Genomic DNA, 21,373 nt, shown 5'->3' on the forward strand with positions numbered 1-21,373 from the left:
CCCAGTGCTCAACTGGTACTTATTTTATTGACCCCAAAATGATGAAAGGCTAAGTCAATATTGGTAGAATTTGAACTCAGAATGTAAAGATGGATGTATTATTTCTACAGTTAGGATAGTATATATGTACATGTATATGTATGTGTGTGTGTGTGTGTGTGTATGTATATATATATATGTGTGTGTGTGTGTATATATATATATATATATATATATGTATGTATCTGTGTATGTGTGTGCGTATGTGTGTGTGTGTGTGTGTGTTTTGGTATGTATATGTTTTGATTAGGACCATATTCTGATGACACCTACCCACATATGTTAAAGTACTGTCATTCTGATGTAATATTCAATCTTGAAATTTCTGAAGATGTTATCATTCACACCCTCCTCTCTTCTTCTACTTCCATTAATATGATATCACTTTTCTGAGGGTGCTCAAAAGTATACTACTTACAAACACCTTTAAAAGGCCTCAAAATTGTAATTGACTCATAGGAGTTACTAGCCTAAAACCAATCTAACTGGTACCATCTGATTGACAGTGGTGTCCAAAACAGCTGAAAGCAAAATAAACTGCTGTTGTTGAGAAGTGTTCACTCTTCAAAGCTTGAGCTATCAATGCCCAAAAATGCTGCACTTTTCCATCCATGACCTACAGGTAGAAGACTCTTGGTTCAAAAACATTTCATAAGCCACTTCTGGATCCACCAGACTAGACATGCAAGCCAATTCAATGTCTTGGATATTTTCAACAATGAAAGACAAACATGAATATGATGTCTTGTCTTCAAAGCTTATTCTCTGCACTCATCAAAGGTTCTCTGTCATGCCTTATTGTTGGGATCACTAAAAACTGTAACTCAACAAACCCTTTGAATCACTTACCAGTTATTCACTCCTTTAAAAGTGTTTGGCATGCACCTAAGACTAAGGTCATCTCACTGTTATTTCAATCATTGACTTGCAGTTTAAGCAGAACATTAACTATATAGGTCTAACAAACTTCATTTGTCTACACACACACACACACACAAAAACACACACATAAACACACACATATACATATATATATATATATGTGACAGGCTTCTTTCAATTTCTAACTACTAAATCCATCCACAAGGCTTTGATCAGCTCGAAGCTGTAGTAGAAAACGCTTGCCCAATGTGCCACACAGTGGGACTGAACTGAAAACCATATGGTTAGGAAGCAAGCTTCTTTATTTCATCAAGATTGGCCATAAAGGCCTCATACAGAAAAAGGAAGCTGCGGGCTGGACATAGACATAATGTTATGTGAATGAAAAAAATGATGATTAATGAATAAATGGAGGGAACAAGCAGTGCCCACTGACTGTCTGATCCCCGAAAACATTGTTGTCTTATATATGAGGCAACAAGCCTCTTACATTGTTCGTAATGTTCACTGATGCAAAAAGGAGGCCTTACACCTCTTACTTTGTTTAAACAAAATAAGGTTTCAAACCCCTCCTCAATTCATAACATTGAGGCTTTTCAACTTTTTATCCATATTCCACCCCAGCATCGCTTGTGACCACATCTTCCGCCATTGCCCACACCTCATTTAAGCACAAGGCGGTTGATGTGTCGGCATCGCCATGCCACAAGTGATATTCCTCATTAAGCCTTCAACCTATGCAACACGGACATTATGACCTCCACAGCTATCTGCGGAGGACATTCGGGATCACGTGTGCAGGTTAAAGTTACTCCCTTCTGGTGCTTTTCTAACACCTCCTCCACCTCTCCGCCTCTGTAGAAGACCAATAATTCCTCTTCCTCTGGAGATGAGGTAACCACTTCCGCCATCGGTGGCACAATTCCCACCAACAATGGTTCAACGTCCGTCAGCAGCTCAACTGTTAGCACGCCATTTTTTTCCTTTTTTTCTTTTTCTTTTTTCCGGTTTGAGGGGAGGAGTCCTCCGGTTTACCCGGGCGCTTAACCCCACTTCCATCTCGACATTATTTATGGATAGTTTCTGCTATCCACTCGGGCTTAACCCCTGGTGGCAACCCACACACCCACACATGCTTGCATTTTCTCCCACAATATGAGGAGAGAAACAAAATCTTTTCTCCTTCCAGGGGCTGACTGGCGAACTTACATGACATCTCCAGGGTTTCGAACAGCAACCATACAGTTGCATATTTGGGACCCCTGGCAATATGCCTTATCATCAGCATATATTCCGCCAGCTCTTCTTCTATCTCTGGTCTGGAAAAGGGGACAATGATGTCCAAGGACCCTGAATAGGTCCTCAGAACCACCGTCCTCTCCTCCAAATCTTTCATCCATTCTTTGGGTGGGTTGATCTCCCACTCCAAAGTAATGCTATTATTTATTTTTTCCATTTTCACAGTTAACTGTAGAAGAAAAATTAAAACAAAAAAAGGAGAAAAGGAAAAAAAACAGTTTCAAAAAAAGGAAATAATGCACAGTTAAATGTCCACTGTCCTCTGGCCTATTCGAACTCCTGGCCAGGCCTGGGTAATCTCAAATAGGTACTTCACGATATCCAAATAATTTTATTCACAAAACCTGGTGTTCGCCATATAGTTAACAGCAAGCAGTGCTTAAATGTCCTTGAACAGAAACAAAAAGCCAGTTACATTAGTCTTCAGGAAAAAAAATTTTCAATAGAAAAAGTTCTTGCGTTGTGGGATAAACCCCCTAAGAGTTTTTCTACAAAATCAACGCAACCAAAGGCAAACAAAATTGCCTCACGACCAGTGGAGATACCTTACTAGTGAAAAATAACAATAAAATACGAGTAATTCACCCCCACTGTGCCCCCAAAACAAAATTTCCCCTACCTTCAGGCTGCACTGCTAATATCTTTTTGTAGACTTAATCCACAACAGTGCTAAATTTAGCTGTGTTGTCATTATGGTTACAATAACCACTCTGGTTTGCACATGCAAGCTTCTTGCCACACAACCACATGCATTAAAAATGCGATTTCTCCAAAGGAATATTACAAGCCTCTAAATTATCAACTACCACCTTTGGTCTATATATTTATCACCTTCTTGCACCTTGCTTTTCAGAATGTTTACTTAGCATTCAGTATGTATGACATCACAATTCCATTCTCCAGTGGCTTCCCTGTCAAAGCATTACTACAATACTATTAACAATTGTGAATTTACAAATTATTAGCATAATCTTTGGCCACAAGTAATGGCTATGTTATTAAGCATTTCACTCCACAAATTCGTAATTCTGAGTTCAATCCCTCTGGGTATCACCTTAGACAAGTGACTGTATGTTCCCTTGTTACCCTCACTGTCATAAATACAGTGAACCAGTGATTGCCCTATTGAAATCTTGTTACCCCTAATGCTATTTTTCACCCATCCACACAAACAGACACTTTTGTGTGTGAATGTCTTCAAGAAAAACAAGCAAATGTTTCTACTTGTTTGATCATTGATTAAAATATTGTTGTTGTTTAGTGTTACTGATGGTGTTGTTGTTTGTTGTTGCTCCTTGATGACCCTGTCACCTTCCTAATCGTGTCTTTTTTTTTTCAAATATAGCTTTATTAGTTATTGTGTCCTTCCTGATTTAAGATATAATGTGCAATTTGGTAAAGATAAAGAGATTTAGCTGATATTTCTAGTTGCTGGAGTGATTATATAGAGGCTCACTTGGATCAACTGCAATATGTATTTTTGTTTTAGCTCCAGCTCATCTTTGATCATGCTAACATTTGACCAGCCCTTTCCAGTTATGACTGTCGTAGCTTTACAGTCTTTTACACCAACACTTTGAGAACCTAGTTCAACTCCTGCCTAAGTCAACTTTGCCTTTGGTCCTTTTATCTGAAGACACTGTACTGAGGAGAGCATTACCAAATACATATTTCCTTTATTTTTAAGATGTCTGAGAGTAATGAGAGAGAGAGAGAGAGAGAGAGAGAGAGAGTGTGGGAAAGATTTAACTGTTATTTTTATTAGCTGAGTTACTTCTTTCAGAGAAAGAGACTCAACAGCTATTTCTATAAAGTTTATATATGTTGATAACATCTTGCTTTGAGTTAATAGGCCATTAAACCAGTATATGAAGTAAACTTCAAATTTGATTTAACTTTGACCTAATATCAGGTCATCTCATAAGTTCTGTCCGATTTTACCCTTTTTGAAATTGAATGAAATTTAATAGTATTTTAGAATGTCTAATGGAATTAAAAATTATTTTTATGCATTTGTGTACATTTAACCTATTAAATATTGTTTTACAGAATAATAGAATTAAAATTTCTTTGATTAAAACCCTTTCTAACATGGAAGTATCCAAAGAGCATTTGAGGCACATAATGCTTTATGAGAACAAAAAAGGAAACTCTGCAGCTGAAGTGACTCAAAACACACTCAGTTTATGGGACAGAATGCTTGAATGAAAGAACTTGCAGAAGATGGTTTGCAAAATTCAGAAGTGGAGATTTCAGCCTTGGAGATGAAGATCGAACAGGAAGTCCAGTTGAATTTGAGGATAAGCTCCTTAAGGCATTACTTGAAGAAAATCCTGCATTATCAGTTGAAGAATTGGCAATAAAGCTTAGTTCAAACCATACAACTATTCATTGTCATCTTCAACAACTTGGAAAGGTTCCTAAACTTGGAAAATGTGTGCCTCATGAATTGTCCGAAAGCAACCGCAAATCCTGAGTTGACATCTGCTCTTTTCTCCATTCTCACAAACTCATTTCACCCTCTTTGGTAGACTTGTGACTGGTGACCAAAAATGGATCTTTTATGGAAATGTTAAACATCGTAAACAGTAGCTTGGTAAAAGGAAAAGGCTCAACCACAACCGAGAAGGTAACTTCATGGGAAAAAGGTTCTTCTCTCTATCTGGTGGGATTGCAAAGGAGTAATTCACTTTAAATTGTTACCACCTAATGCAATAATCAATGTTCAAGTCTACTGTCAGCAATTAGAGCGTTTGAACCAAGCTTTGAAGAAAAAAAGACCTGCTTTAGTGAATTGAAAAGGAGAGATGTTTCATCAGGACAATGCACGACCCCACACTGCAAAGATCACATCACAGAAGATCGAAGAGCTTCATTGGGAAAAAATTCCTCATCCACCTTATTCTCCCAACCTTGCTCCTTCAGACTACCATTTGTTTCGTAGTTTACAGAATCATTTGGGGGACATAACTTTCGCAAGCCAGGAGGAGGCCAAAACTGACATTTCAGAGTTCTTCGCTTTGAAACCAATAAAGTTTTATGTTGATGGGATTAAAAAAGCTTGTAAATAGATAGAAGGAAGTCATAGATAATCAGGGAAGGTACATTGATGATTAAATTTCAATTAAATATAACATTTGATCACTTGTTTTCTTTATTCAAAATTCAGACAGAACTTATGGGATAACCTGATAAATCTAATTCTTCTGAATTAATCTACATTCAACATGGAGGTGCTTTTGTTAGCCTGTTGTCACATCATTCCTAGCATGGTGAAGTTTATGAGAAGAGATGGAATTTGAACTCATAAAATAAACAACCTAGAACAGTGAACACAAGAAACTTCATCTGAAACGTTAATAATTGTACTAACCCACCACTCTGGACAGGTATTTTATTTGTTGTGGACAAAAGAATCTTAGTGACAAAAATTTCTTGGCAGGATTTGAACTTATAGCATAAAGTACAGAAACAATGATTATAAAATATTCTATCTGACACTCTATTGTCTTTACGAATTCATTGCCTTATGGCATTGATAAATTTATTTACCCTGCAACACTAGTGGACATAATCTCTATACAGTAAAGGATTTTAGTGGAACCATCATATTTCTCTTCTTTCACATGACATAAAATTTATTCTACTATTTGTCTTGAACTCAAAAGTTCATTATAAGTGAATATTATCTTTGTTATTCAAACTAGAAGCCAGAACTAATCAATAAATGTATTGGTGTTTTCCAGGGGAGAAAAAAAGTGATAATGCTGGACTTAGTACAACTGCAATTGTTATTATAGTAGTTGTCCTAACTCTATTGCTTTTGGTGATAATTTTCGTGGCTTACTTCTGGAAGCATCTGAAAAAACGTTGCCCTTGTGGTAAGTAATCCTTATGTATATAAATTTACTGGGTGGTAGGTTAGTAGATTTGAGTAACAGAGAAGATTTTTGGTAGTATTTAAATAAGGCTGTATTCATTTGGATTTTGTATCTTGATGAACAAGACAGAAAATACTTGATATATGGTGTAGATGTGTAGAGTATAATTATTTATATTGAACTGACGACTTTTGTCATTACTTTAATTTTCATGAATGTTGAATCAATCAGATGACCACGCTATATGATAGTGAAAAGCAAGTCTATATCATGATTAACATATACACTTGAGGCATAAGTAAAGAGAAGTAATTCACAACTTATAAGGAACTATTTCTTTTGACAGGTGCTTTCTATCCAAAAATAACTATTTCTTCTTTGGATATGCATCCAAGTTTCTCAGCAATGCATTTAGGTTGAGATGTTTATGCTGTGCTTAAACATCAGTACCTGTATTTCAAAGGGCCAGCCTTGTTGCACTCTGTGTCATGCTGAATCTCCCTGAGAATTATGTTGAGGGTATACATGTCTGTGGAGTACTCAGCCACTTGGATGTTAATTTCACGAGCAGATTGTTCCATTGATCAGATCAACCAGAACCTTAGTAGTCATAAATGAAAGAATGCCATAAAATTTTTAGCTGTGGCTAAAGATTTATAATCCTATGTTGTTTATTTTGCTACAAGTGGCCTTCACAGAATTTTTGTTAAAGATTCTGCGAGATATATGTGAAATACAAAAATTAGCATACTAATTAGTGAATGGAAGATTCTAGTAAAATTTAGGAATGGTTTAACTCTTTTGATACCAACCCAAAACTGTCTTTGCTTCTGATGCAAACTTCCCATTTTAAGGTGATCTAAATAAAATTTCCCATTAAGCTTCCATGTTAATTTATGTTGCAACCACTAGATTAGTAATGATCAAGACATTTTAGTAAATTCGTGATTATTTTCAAAATTAATTGAAATAAAGAGGGTGTATTTCAACAGAAATATGGTAACAAAAAGATCGAATTATGGGAAGGTTAAATCATAATTTTTCTGCTTTTTATTTTGGTATTATTTGGTATGGATTGCTCTATATATTTCAGCTAAGTGTTTAAATTCAATTTTAGTTAGCATTCTGTTGTTAAGTTGGGAAACCCTAACAACTCAACACAAATGCAAAATGCAGAGAAGAGATTAAGAGTTCTTTGGATAGAAAATACTTGTTAAAAATATTGCACTAAGCAGATGTAAAATTGACAGACTGTATAATAATCTTGCTGACATGGCTTGTATTTTGAGATTCTCTCCACTTTATAGGATAATCTATTGTTATTGTTTAAATGAACCAAGTGTAAATTTTTTCCCTGTTTTTTGTTACATCAAGTTACAGACATTGAAAGGCAGCTTAATAATTTTTCTGTTAGGGACAGCTAGTCTTTTACAAAGAATTTTACATAATTTAATGATGATATTTCCATTACTGATTAATTTTATAGATAATAGGGAAAAGAATTGCCAGTGATCAGGTCATAAATGATATCGAAACTTAAAACACTGTGATACCTAATATAATTAGATATACATATTTGATGCTTGCAATTATTATCAAAAATCATAATATAGTGTAAATAGATATATAACAATGTAAATGTGATTTTAATGAGTACAAAGACTCTACAATTGACATAGTCATGGCATGACGCATGATCTCAAATCAAATCACTTTTCAAACAATATAAATAAAGAACTTACATACATAACATGCATGCTCACGCACACACACACACATGCACGTGTGCACACACACACACACACACTCACACGCACACGCACGTTATTTTGGTCGGAATGTCTTAGATATCTAAGATAGGGATTAACATCATTATACACTGACATTTTCCCTCATCTTGGTTGTTACACTTTTAATGCTTTGGTCATTGTATGACATTTTGCAGGTGCCTGTTATATTTGGTAATGTTTACAGTATTTCAAACTGAATCCTTTATTAAATTCAAAGGGCTTTGTTGTTTTTGTTCTTATGCATATATATATACAGTAGGCTTCTTTCAGTTTCTGTCTACCAAATCCACTCACAAGGCTTTGGCTGGCACAAGGCTATAATAGAAAACACTTGCCCAAGGACTGAACCCACTACCATATGGTTGAGAAGCAAGATTCTTACCACTCATATCCACGCCTGCCTCTATTTATACTCTGATTTGAAAAAATGAGCAAGAAATGTCAGAAGCAGGAAAATAACTAAGAGAAGTGTATCTAAAGCATTGACAGTGGAATGAGAATAATTTACAGTCCACACCCATGAATTCTATGAAGGGTTTGGCTCCAAATTTGGAGATAATTACTGAATATTATTAGCAACGGAAGAAGCTTAGAGAGTAACTATCAAGATGATACTAGTTCAAATATGTGACTGTAAATAATATATTTTGAATTTTAAGAGTTGCAGTGAAGTAGAGTTTTAATGAACATATGTACAAAAAAAAAAAAACCCCTTTAAACTGCTATTATATTCCTCTATTACCAGAGAAAACTATAATAAATAAAGTAACAGAATATGTATGTGTTTTAATGTTTATAATAAGATGATCACTATACCATTGTATAATCAGAAATAAATTTTTATTATTTTATAGGCAACAAAGTTAAAAAAATATCACCAATAGTCATTACTGGCAATGGGAAGACGCCAAGCAGGTAAAATATACATTTATTTCTGTTATCAGTTTACCTTCATTTTGTGTGCCATTATCATAGAAAAAATTGAAAGTAAATGACAGAGTTAGAGAAAGAAGAGAGAGAGAGAGAGAGAGAGAGAGAGAGAGAGAGAGAGAGAGAAAGAGGCAGACAGAGACAGATAGAGACAGAGTGAAAAAATGGATGGAGAATGGGAGATAAAAATGAAGCAGACTGAGTGAGGGAATGAAGAGCTAACCCTAGATAAGACAGATTTATAAATCTGGACAAACCATTATAATTTCAACATAGAATCTTAGATTAAATAACTTGCTAAACATACATATATATCATCAAAAATTAATGCATGTTTTATGCCATTTGTTGTTGAGAAGGCTTGGTTGTGCTCATGATCCTTGTATGTTCTACTCTTGAAATTCTACTCACTGAGGAAGGGACCAGTTATGAAACAGGGATAATGCAACATTATGAGCCGACTGATAGAACAAACTCTGAAGGTATTACCCACCAAAATGGAACCACTGCATTATCAGGTTGAAGACTGCACCAAGAAAACTTATCTATTGACGTCTGAGCTAAGAAAAACGTTACATTACCAACAACATGACAAAAGTCTTGAATAAATTAGCTATGATCCTATGTCTCTACCTAGCTAAACAGTCAAATGGAAAATGATTAGTTCAATTGCTTTTATGCTAGTTCAGAGTATCTAACTTGAGATTCATTGGTCAAGAATTTAAGAGGTTGCTAAATGTAATACATCATTGGGTTTAGCACCACCGCCTTGTCATTGGGTTCCTTGAGCAGAGCCCATTTCATGAAAAGTATTGAGATCAGGTTTTTGGCCTAACAATAATCCATGAGTTCCTTTCTTTCTCTAATCAATTTTGGATACCATACAAAAAAAGGTCATAAGCACTGCCCTTTTTAAAATTTAGTCAGAGGATCTGCTAAAGTTATAAAAGTAATTTTTCTAATGAGAAGTCAAAATTCTTACAGTACATTTCATTCTACTTGGCCTAGTTTACTAAACTACAGGGGACAGACAACAAACTCTGGCATAAAATTCACTGACAACAGATTATTAAACTCTTGGAGCCAATGAGGAAACATTATGCCAGTATTTCTCAGCCACATTTTCCTGGAAGCCTTGGTGTCCTTATAAAGTGACTGGGTGTTGTCTGAAATGTGACAAATAGACTAATTAAATTCAAATATATTTTTCAAATTATTTTTGTGTTTAATTCTATATTTAAAATTTTATTATACATGCACATGCAAAGCAGTAGTTAAATGAGGATTATGATGCACAATATATTCCCTAAAGTAGGGAAATCCTGACATCTTTAGGTGGTAAGGAAACCCCAGAGGAAAAAGAATCACCTCTTAATTGGGAAATACTGAATAATTTAGTCTAGATAATGTTTTAGTTAGGATGAAATTTCTCAAAAATTTCTTCATGAAATCTGATGCTTTATATACAATGCTGGTCATTTATATATATATATATATTTTTTTGTGAATACTTGATATGTTTGATATTTTATTGTCCAAATGAAATCCTTATCAAGAAGTTTTGTGAACAAGCTGTCTGATTTCTGTTCTTTTTTTTTATTTTTCGTATTGTCAGTAAACTTAAGAAAAACTTCAGTTATTTTTGGCATAAACTAGTTTCAGCCTTTTGAAAGAGAAAGACAAAATATTAGTAAAATGTTTTAAAAGCAGCATGTACATTGTTGAGAGCCTGATAAACTGTGATATTTATCTTGAGAAGGTATCTATCTCTTAAGGATGTATAGAATTAAAAATATATCAGTATCAGATAAAAATCGCCCAGCAGCAGTGGTGGCATTGATAAATATGTATCCTTGCCTCTTTGGGCTTTATTAGTAGCAAGTATCCACTAATAACTGCATGCTAAGACAAAATCACTGATGTTGTGATTAGCCAGCACTGTTTTACTATATCAGTAGTGGCTTATTTTGTCTTAGCATGTAGTTGCTAGTAGATATTTGCTACTGATGAAGATCAAATGCTTTAAGTATGATTCACAGATTACTATGTTGACCTAGTACTACTTCTGTTGTTCATCACAAATTGTTATAAAAATTTTTATGTAGGGGTACTTTGAATTATAGAATATATTTCAAGGGGTCTCCAAAAGTAAACAGGTTGAGAAATGTGTCTCTTTGTGGCTGCTCAATGTACTGCAGATAATAAATAGATCTCCTTTAAATCTCACCAACCAGCTAAACCCTTTAGCATTTAAACTGGCCATATCTGGCCCAAATAATCTTACTGTTTTGCATTCAAACTGGCCAGATCCAGCCTCTCACACCTACCCAACATTTGTCATTCTAAACATAAACAGTCACATCATTGAACTCTGAAAGCTGTCAGATAATACATGAGTAATTCAAAATAATATGAATATATAAGCATTACTTTTGATAGGGCTGGCTCATGTGCGGGCGACACATGAAATCTTTCGAGTGGGATCGTTGCCAGTGCCCCTGGGCTGGCTCATGTGCGGGCGACACATGATATCTTTCGTGCGAGATCGTTGCCGGTGCCCATGGACTGGCTGTTGTGCAAATGACACATGGGGTTTTTCGAGCGAGATCGTTGTCGGTGCCCCTGGACTGGCTCTTGTGCGGGTGGCACATAAAAGACACCATTTCGAGCGTGGCCGTTTTCGTGCGGGTGACACGTAAAAGCACCCACTACACTCTCTGAGTGGTTGGCGTTAGGAAGGGCATCCAGCTGTAGAAACTCTGCCAAATTAGATTGGAGCCTGGTGTTGCCATCCGGTTTCACCAGTCCTCAGTCAAATCATCCAACCCATGCTAGCATGGAAGGCGGACGTTAAACGATGATGATGATGATGATGTTAAAGGGTTAAAGAAAATGTGTCACAAGATATTATAGTCTGAGGTACATTATGTTTGAAAAAATGTAAGATAGACTGTTATAGAGGAAATGACTATTGTTCATAAATCTGCTCAGTCTAATCAGGGCCATCTCAACAGCATAAAAGCAAAGCAAAGTATGGGACCTATAGTATTTATTAACTGGAAGCAAGTCACAGAATGCATAAAGGTCCCTTGACAACTGTCTTGAGTAGGCACAAGATCCACTTGGGGCTAAACAATAATGACAAGAACCATATCCACACCCTAAACATCTTTCAAACAAGAAGTGCATGTTTTAATCTTAAATTTTAAAAAGTTTTGCTTCAAAAGCCAATATTTGGACAATGATGGAACAAATTTCTATAATTACAAAACTTAAGTTTAAAAAAATTGAAAATAATTGAATTAGGTTAATGGCAGGAATGGAGATTATTTAGTAGGTGGAAAGATGTGTTGAATGATGTTTGATAAAAAACAGAAAATCTAAATCAATCAAAATTTACTTCTATTTTATCTTTTATGTTTTACTTGTTTCAGTCATTAGACTGCAGCCATGCTGGGGCACTGCCTTGAAGAATTTTAGTCGAATGAATCAACCCTAGTCCTTTTTTTTTTTTTTTTTCTGTTACACATGGTACTTATTCTATTAGTTCCTTTTGCTGAACAGCTAAGTTATGGGGATGTAAACTCATCAACACTGGTTGTCAAGTAGTGGTAGGGAACAAACAGACAAACACACACACACACACACACACACACACACACACACACACACACACACACACACAACACACACACACACTCATATGATTGGCTCCTTTCAGTTTCTGGGTACCAAATCCACTCACAAGGCTTTGGTTGGCCTGAGACTATAGGAGACACTTACCCAAGGTGCTACACAGTGGGGATGAACCCAGAACTATGTGGTTAGGAAGCAAACTTTTTACCGCAGAGCCAAAAATATATAAATCTAATGATAAGTGCTAGCACCTTTCAGGAAAAAAATGGTAATAATTCCAAGAAAGGAAGAATTTATTTCACACAAAAAACTGAGCTTACAAGCTCAGGGAAAAAAAATCTTATCTTAGTTAACATTCATGCTGATAGCTTCAGATATATTTCTGTCTTATTAGACCTCATCAGAAAAGCACAGTCTTTTCAAACCTGCTTTGATCAGTGAACAGATTCCTTTTTCAAGTAAAAATAGCATTGGGAAGACATTTGGGTCAAAATAACTTGCATAATTGCAGAAAGAGAAATATAGGAAATAAATCAAAGACTTCAATGGCATTAATTTTAATTAGTCATGGACAAACTGAATGGCATACCACAAGAAAAATTATTTTGAATCTTTTTAGCAGTGTGGTCCACCTGAAGATGAGCTGTGATTCATGTTGCCTAATTCTCAGAAAAGGTTGACCAAAGTGCACCTTAGGCAGTAATGAATTAAATGGTGTATGCAAAAAAAAAAAAAATTGAGAATTTAATCCTTTAGTATTTAAATTAGCCATATCAGGCTCAAATATTCTACCTGTTTTATACTTAAACTGGTCAGATCCAGCCTCTCCCACAAATCCCATAACGTTATTCTTAAAATAAGCAATTACATCATTGAAATATCAAAGCTACAAGATAATAGGTGATAAATTCAAAACAATGTGAATAAATAAGTATTGCATTTGACAGAATAATCTGAATGCTAAAGGGTTAAAAAAAAACTTGTGGTAATTGTAAGCCCCTAATTTTTTTTAAACAAAAAGTGGAAATAATTCTGTATCATAAAGAATTGATTTCACATAAAACTGAATTTTCATACTTTGTCTAAATTTTTTTTAATTAGTTTTCTATCAAGTCTTGTTCAACAACAATATCAACAACTCAATGTTTTACAGTAGCTGTTAATACTAATAAATTCTTAATTAGCAAATAGACACATTCTAATTATGATATAGTAAACACTGACTTGAAGTGTTGTTTACTGAGATTACTACTACTACTGCTACTACTACTACTATTACTATTGCTGCTGCTGCTGCTACAATTCTTGGGGTAACTACTACTACTACTACTGTTGCTGCTGCTGTTACTATTACTATTACTTCTTAGAGTAACTGCTACTGTTTCTGCTGCTGCTGCTACTATTACCATTACTACTACTACTACTACTACTACTGCTGCTGCTGCTACTATTACTTCTTCCAGTATCTGCTACTTCTACTACTGCTGCTGCTGCTACTACTACCACTACTACTACAACTACAATTACTACTACTACTGCTGCTGCAATTAATATTTCTATGCTTTTGTTTCCTATTTATATACTTTCTATCTTTTTTACTGCTGCAGCTTGGTTTATCATATTTACATGGTTTCCATACAATGATCCAAGAAATTTTTTATTTATATAGTTCTATAGTGGTTACTGCAGGCGCTGGGCACTTAACTTGGTCATTCTTAATTGTAGTCATTGAAAATATCTTTGAAAATCCTTGCAATCATGGCTAAGTGGTTAAGATGTTTGTTTCACAACCATGAGATTCTGGATTTGATCCCTCTGTGTGGCACCTTGAGCAAAGTGTCCTCTACTAAAGTTTCAGGTTGACTAATGCCTCATGAGGGGGATTTTGATAGACAGAAAGTGTGCATCATCAACATTGTCATTATTCTTTTAATGTCCACTTTTCCATGCTTCTATGGGTCAGATAGAGTTTGCTGAGGTGTTTTTTTTTTGTCATGGCTGGATGCCCTTCTTGTTGCTAACCCTCACTTGCCTCCAAGTAAGTGACTATTTCCCTATGACCAGACATATTTCATGGTTGATTGCAAATGAAGGACATCATTTATATGATTGCAACACTTGTATATAACTATCATGTGATACACACACACACACACACACACACACACACACACATATATATATATATGTATGTATGTATGTATGTATGTATGTGTGATGGATTTCTTTCAGTTTCCATTCACTAAATCTACTCACAAGGCTTTGGCTATGTATATATGTATGTTTATATTTTTTGCCAATGTACATTGGCAAAGGATGTAAAATTTGGTGGAAAATGATTTCTCTTTGAAGAATCTTTTCTTACATTTAAGTCATTGGCACCAGATTGTAGATGCTCTTTTCTTTGAGAAAACTACAATCAATGATGCCATCATTCATAAATTGTGATATAAATTAAATGAATAATCAAACTGTGTAGGCAATTGTGGGGGAGGATTACAGCCCATGGCTAATCTCTAATTTATAGCTATTACAACCACTACAAATACATATTTAGCTACTCACAAGATATACAGTCATATTAGCAACTTAGTAGGAGTGTAAAAGGAAATATTGAGAGCTACATGTCTGTAGATCTCATTTAGTTGTTTGTTCAGCTGACTATCTACATAACACACTATCCTCCAGTGTGTAGTTGCAACTAAGGTCTCTTGACTTTTTGTATTTATTGGATTTTGGGTGAGTATACAGTAGATGCAACTGAATGGAATAAAGCAACATGAAATGGAGTATTTTGTCCAAGGTGACAATGTGTTGCCTTGTGCAGGGAAACAAGCCTTATTATCATAGGTCTAACAGTTTAACCATTAGGCTGATTGATGTTGGCATAACAACTGCCACCAACATAAAAATATAAAACAACTCATCAATGAAGGAGCCTCTAGATAACTGCTCAACCTATTAGAAATAGCAGTCAAATTTCCCATTAATCATATCCTACCAACTAACAAATAACTTCCTCCTTCCCTTCCACCAGTTTCAAAAGCCCTTAAAAGGTCATGGTCACTTCCTTTTCTCCTCTGACTAAGCCATTATAAAAAAAAAATGAGATGCATACATTGGTTAATATAGTCCTAGGTATATTATTTTCTGTGAAAAACAGATGTGATTTCTTTGATTATAGGCCCCTTTGATTAGGGGTAAATAACAACCAGAAGGAAAGTACCAGATGAAAATACCCAATAATCAATTATGTCTAGGCTTTCATCCATTTCTAGTCTATCCTTCGAAATGCCCTAGCATTCTTATCATCTCGTCTTCATCTATAGCAGACTGTCTGTGAAAACTGCAACAATAATCTTTAAGCTGGAGAAAATAGTGATGGACTCTGACAGGAAAAGGAAAAAGAAATTTGATAATAAAACCCATAGATAAGTGTGGGCACCATGAATTCTGATATTTGGGAACTGGACCCTTCTTAGAACTTTAAGAATTTTACTGAACAACAAAATAGAGCAGCAGTTTTCAACCTTTTTTTTACTCTACAACAGATTGGTTAAAGTCCCAAATGTGTTATGACACATCATCAGCTTTTAAATGCTTTATTAAATACATAAAAAAATAAAGAAGTATTAAAATTATTTTAAAAATATGACTGCACATTGCACCTTGCTGCAGAGGAATAGACATGTCGGGGTGCAATTCATTAAAAATACTCAAATTTTCTAAATATCCTAGCTTTTTACAGCTCACCTCAAAGCTTGAAGCACACTTGTAAATCATATGTGACACACAATGTGCAGTGGCACAATGAGTGAAAATATTTGAAATAGATGTTATATACTTATTTTCTGCACTGCTATTATTGCAGATACCATGTGTGTCAAGGTGATAAAATAGACTGACTCCTCAATTTTGTATGAGGTGAGAAAACAATTTGGTGACAAGAAGGGCATTCAATTGTAAAACCCTGCTTCAGGTAACCCATCTAACTTGTACCACTGTGGTTGAGTGGACGTAAAATGATGTTGATTGCCATCATCACAGCAGGACTTTACTTGGCAGAATGAACAATACACTTCCAGAACTTTAACATGTTTATAGAGCAAGAACTGTTACCTACTTTCAAATTCTAATTATTTTCATGCTATAGCACTATCTGATTCAAAGTTCTGAGACTACTTGTTAACAACAGCAACAAAATAAATAGTTCCAAGGACCTTATCTGTGGTTACTTTTACTTACTTAAAAAAAGTAGACTAATCTTAATCTCCCTCAAATCAGACGTGACTATCTTAAAAAAAAAGAAAAGATACATTGCACAACAGAATCACAGATGTATAAAAATATGTTTGGAGAAGGAGAAAATTAGAAATCAGAGACCTACAGAAGATTGTCAATGATATGAAAAACTGAACAAATTGTCAGAAATAAAATAAAAAGACTAAAGGTACAAGTACACAAATCATCTGAATCAAATTATATCTTCAATATAATTTATTAGAAGGAAACTAAAAAAATTTGGATGCAAGTATTGAAAAATTGTTATAAAATTTCAATTCAAACCATGAGGTCTTATGTTTGATGTCATTGTGTTAACATCTTGAATAAGGGTCATTTTCAAAGCCTTGTGAGCGAAATTGGATTAATAGAAACTGTATGGAACCCTCTCAGATGGTCCGGCATTGTCATACTGTTTTGGTTTAGAATTATTCAAAGGTATATGTGTCTTTGGAATGCTCAGCCACTTACATATTTAACAGTTTTGGTTGTCCAGTTGACAAAACAATTGAATGCTTGGTGTTGAAAGTGACAAATGATCCATCAAACTGGAGAGCCAAATTAGGTATTGCTCATTGTATTCTGAATCCACAATCCTACATTTGATGCATATCTACATGGTTATTCCAACCATGTAGATATATTAAAAAGAAAATAATATGTTCACTAATGAGTATTAGAAGAACCCATGACAAGGAAATATAGTGTGAGAGATGGGGGTTGAAGAGAATCATAAGAACTAATTGCATTACTGAAAATTTTTTAATTCCATTCATTTAGTGTCAATTTCTTTGGTCAAATTTCACTTCCAGACATGGCAACATTAAAATGGTGTCCTATAATCTGACAGAACTTCGTGAAAGACGGCTTGCTAACCAACGAGAAATGCTTCATCAGCTTAAGAACTCCCCCAATCCAAGAACAACTGATGACACTGTCAATAACAATGCTACATCCCTATAATAGGTGATTCACTCTTAGCATAGCATTGTTTTCTCTTATTTCTTCTTCCCCTTACCTGTCTGTCTCTTTTTCTCCTGGTGCGGGAAATGCTTCTTTGGAATATTCAAGCCGACTATTTATAATTCTATTAAATTGCATGAGATTTCTGGGATTTTTGTTTTCTATAATTTCATTCACAAATGTTTCTGTTTTATCCTAATTCCATTTCATTATATTGGTACATAACACCATACTTCATAAATCACTTACAGTAATGTGCATGTTGGTTTTGGTTTGGTGAGTATATTAACAGTAAACATATTTAATCTGTTTCTGTAAGTTTTGTTATGAATTTCCTTTCCATTAACTCTAAATTCAGTTTCTGTGATTTTGAATTTAAGGTGTGGTGCCATCTCTATGTTTGTTTTAGTGAGGATGTTTGTATGAAATATTTTTAGCACTTTTGAATTTTGGTGTAAAATCCATTTTACAAACTCGAATAAGCATACTCACAAGAACATATATATACACTTACACAAAAATGCATATATACACATGCACACCCACACATTAGAAATTTGACTAGTGAAGCTATGTTCTGTTGGAGGTTTATAATCTTATCACATATGCACAATTAAGTGGATTCAGGTTCAATCCCATTGTGTTGCACCTTAAACAAGTGTCTTTTACCATATTCATTGGTCAAACTAACTTTCAGCTATCATTAAATATAAACCAAATATAATTTTATTCTAAACATGTCATTCTTAATGTGAGTGGTACTATTCTGGTAGGGTGATGGATTTCTCTTAGGAAGTACACAAATATGACGGATTTTAAATTATGATGATATATGGTACAGAACAGTTCAGGAATAAAAACACAAGAAAACTAATGTGCTGCATTACAAGGCTTAGCCATTTAGCAAAATTTATCACAGGATTTAAAAAATTTTTGATTCTAATTATGTCAGTAATGAAATAGAATGACAAAAAGATCCCTTATTAAGGTTTACCCTCATGATTTCACCCTCCGCCCCACACTTTTTTCCCCTTGTTTTCTTGATATTCTCCTCACTGTCTATCTAACATTTCCTGTCGAGTTTCCCTTTTTATTTTGTCTTCTGTATAGTTTTACTTTCGTTTGTGACTAGCTTATAAACAGTGTGAAGTCTTTGCACAGTTTTGGTCTTGAACCCATTTTACAAACTTGAATATTGACATTCACAAAAACATATGTATACACATGAACACACAAAAATGCATATGTACACACACACACACTGAGTTAATCAGTTTAATGTTAAATTTTTCATCTTTATATTTAAAAGTACTTTACAAATTAGACTACTGAAGCTATGTTCCGCTGAATGCTTTGAATCTTATCACATACCCACAACAAAGTGGTTCCAATTTCAATTCTGCTGTGCAGTACTTAGGCACGTGTCATTTATGACATTCATTGTCAATCAAAGCAGTGTATAATTGAAATACAATAAATGGAAACTGTGTTGAAACCAGTAACTGTGACGGTGCCTGTTTCTCAATAACTGACATAGTCTGTCAACAAGTTTAATGCTATCACCTGGCCTTTGGATGCCTCTAGTAAGACCCAGTCTATTGCAAGTATTTGGGCCAGGACTTTAGCATAAGGATAACTTCTAAGCTCTCTTTCCCAATGGTCTGGGAACCCTGAAAAGAGACAGGGGATTGCCCTTCCTCCTCTGAATAAATTACTAAAAAATACTTTCAAGAATATATTCAAAATTTCTCATATTACAAACAAATGTAAGATATGTGTGTCTCTCTCCTTTTCACAGACTTTATATCGATCTAGTTATCCATTTTTCTCTTTAAATGAAATCTAGCTCCATCTCTCCCTCTCTCTATACATCCATCTCTTTCCTTTCTTTCTCTAATCAATTTAAAGTTAGATACAGTAGTTCTTATTGGATTTGTTGTTTTTGCATATATTTGTATACACATACATATGTATGTGTGTATGCACTATGCATTTTATGAATGGTAGTCCACTTTGTAAAGTGGTTGGCATTAGGAAAGCATCCAGCCATAAAACCATGCCAGAACAGACAGTGGAGCTTGGTGCAGTCTTCTGGTTTGCCACCTCCTGTCAAACCAGCATGGATGATGGGTGTCAAATATGATGATGATGATGATGTTCAATTTTATTAAGTGGCCAGTTGAATGGAGTTGTGGTTTCAAATTTTATAGGTGCTCTTGTGTACTGTACAGTTGGAGATAGTGTTGGAAATTTTTTTATTAATGATGCAATCATCTTGAATTATATCTTTCCAAAATATAACTGAAGATATATTCATAAATTTAGGCTCTTTCACTTTCATCTATTATCATGGTACTGGATAAACCAACAAGGGAGCATCCACAGAGTCACTCCTCCTGCTAGAAATAGCAGACAATTCTCCTTCAAATAGTACCCTGCTGTTTTAAATAATGTGGTTGTAGACTTACCAGGGGATGGTTATGTCTAGAACGACTTTGATCAATCTTAGGTCTGGTTTAATTGGAGTTGATTTAGAGCTAAACAACAATAACAAGAAAGTACAAGTGAATGCTGTCCTTGATTACTCGAAACGTAAAAAACTTTTTCATTTTCCCGAGCATCAAGCTAATACATTTGCTTGTTGTTCATACACCTGTCTTTGTTTTTTGTTTTTCTATGAATTTCAACTATATAAACAAATATATATATATATATATATATATATATATATATATATATATATATATACATACACACACATATTCATGTGTGCATATTATGTATAAGTATTTATATTTACATATATATGTATGTATATGTACATATGTATGTTTGTACATGTGTGTGTGTGTGTGTGTGTGTGTGTGTGTGTGTGTGTGTGCGCGCGCGTGCTTGTGTATGTCACACATACATTATGTGGGTGATTGTTCAAGTGCTTCGATTCTGTGTATGTATGTTTATTTACTAGATTGTTGACATTTATCAATTGCTTTCTCTATTCTATTGATGCACCATTTTCTATTATTTATAAAACTGTTGGCATTTTTGATGACACAGGTATGCTAGTAACAAATATAATAATCTTTTTCACTATTGGAACAAGGTCTGATATTTTGGGTGAGGGCACTAGTGCTTGACTGATACTTATTTTCTCCTAAAAGGATGAAAGTTAAAGTGGATCTTTGTGGAATTTGAACTCAGAATGCAAAGACTGACAAAATGCCACTAAGCATTTTATCTGGCATGCAAATGATTCTACTAACTATAATAACAACTATAATAACGGCTTCAAATTTGCCACAAGGACAGCAGTTTTGAGGGAGAGGATGAGTCGATTACATCAACCCCAATGTTCATCATCATCATCATTTTAAATCTGGGTTTTGTCCCTGTTAATGGGGGTGGCCAGATCTACCTCAATGCCATAGCAACTGAGGTAGGCAGGTGCAGTCCATCCCGACCTTTGGGTTGGCTGGTGCCCATTCTCCTTTGCTATCATGAGGCTTTTTTTTGGAGCTGGATTTTCTGCAGGGAGCATGCCCTTACTTATTTTGGTTTCTAGACATGAGTGGTCTCGAGACCAAGGCTTCTACCATAATTTTTAAGAGATGTGGTGGAAAACTAGCTCAGGGAGGCAGGGATATTATTCCCTGAGACCCTTTTTGGAGCCTT

At 34.8% G+C, this 21,373-nt stretch overlaps 1 protein-coding gene across 5 annotated transcripts in view; it reads left to right on the forward strand.

Moving 5' to 3' along the window:
• The window catches only part of LOC106881248 (uncharacterized), a 297,452-nt gene that overhangs the window by 273,618 nt on the left and 2,461 nt on the right, over positions 1-21,373 (forward strand). For 3 of the 5 annotated variants that reach the window (XM_052967796.2, XM_089352256.1, XM_089352257.1), the window contains exons 51-52: positions 5,967-6,101; positions 8,746-8,806. In XM_052967796.2, coding sequence (XP_052823756.1) covers positions 5,967-6,101; positions 8,746-8,806 — 196 coding nt within the window. Of the gene's footprint in view, positions 1-5,966; positions 6,102-8,745; positions 8,807-12,255; positions 12,353-17,550; positions 17,705-21,373 lie in introns of all 5 variants that reach the window. The other 2 variants (XR_008264114.2, XM_052967797.2) reach the window with 2 other exon arrangements.

Source organism: Octopus bimaculoides, chromosome 5, assembly GCF_046866305.1.
Source record: "Octopus bimaculoides isolate indiv1 chromosome 5, ASM4686630v1, whole genome shotgun sequence".
NCBI lineage: Eukaryota > Metazoa > Mollusca > Cephalopoda > Octopoda > Octopodidae > Octopus > Octopus bimaculoides.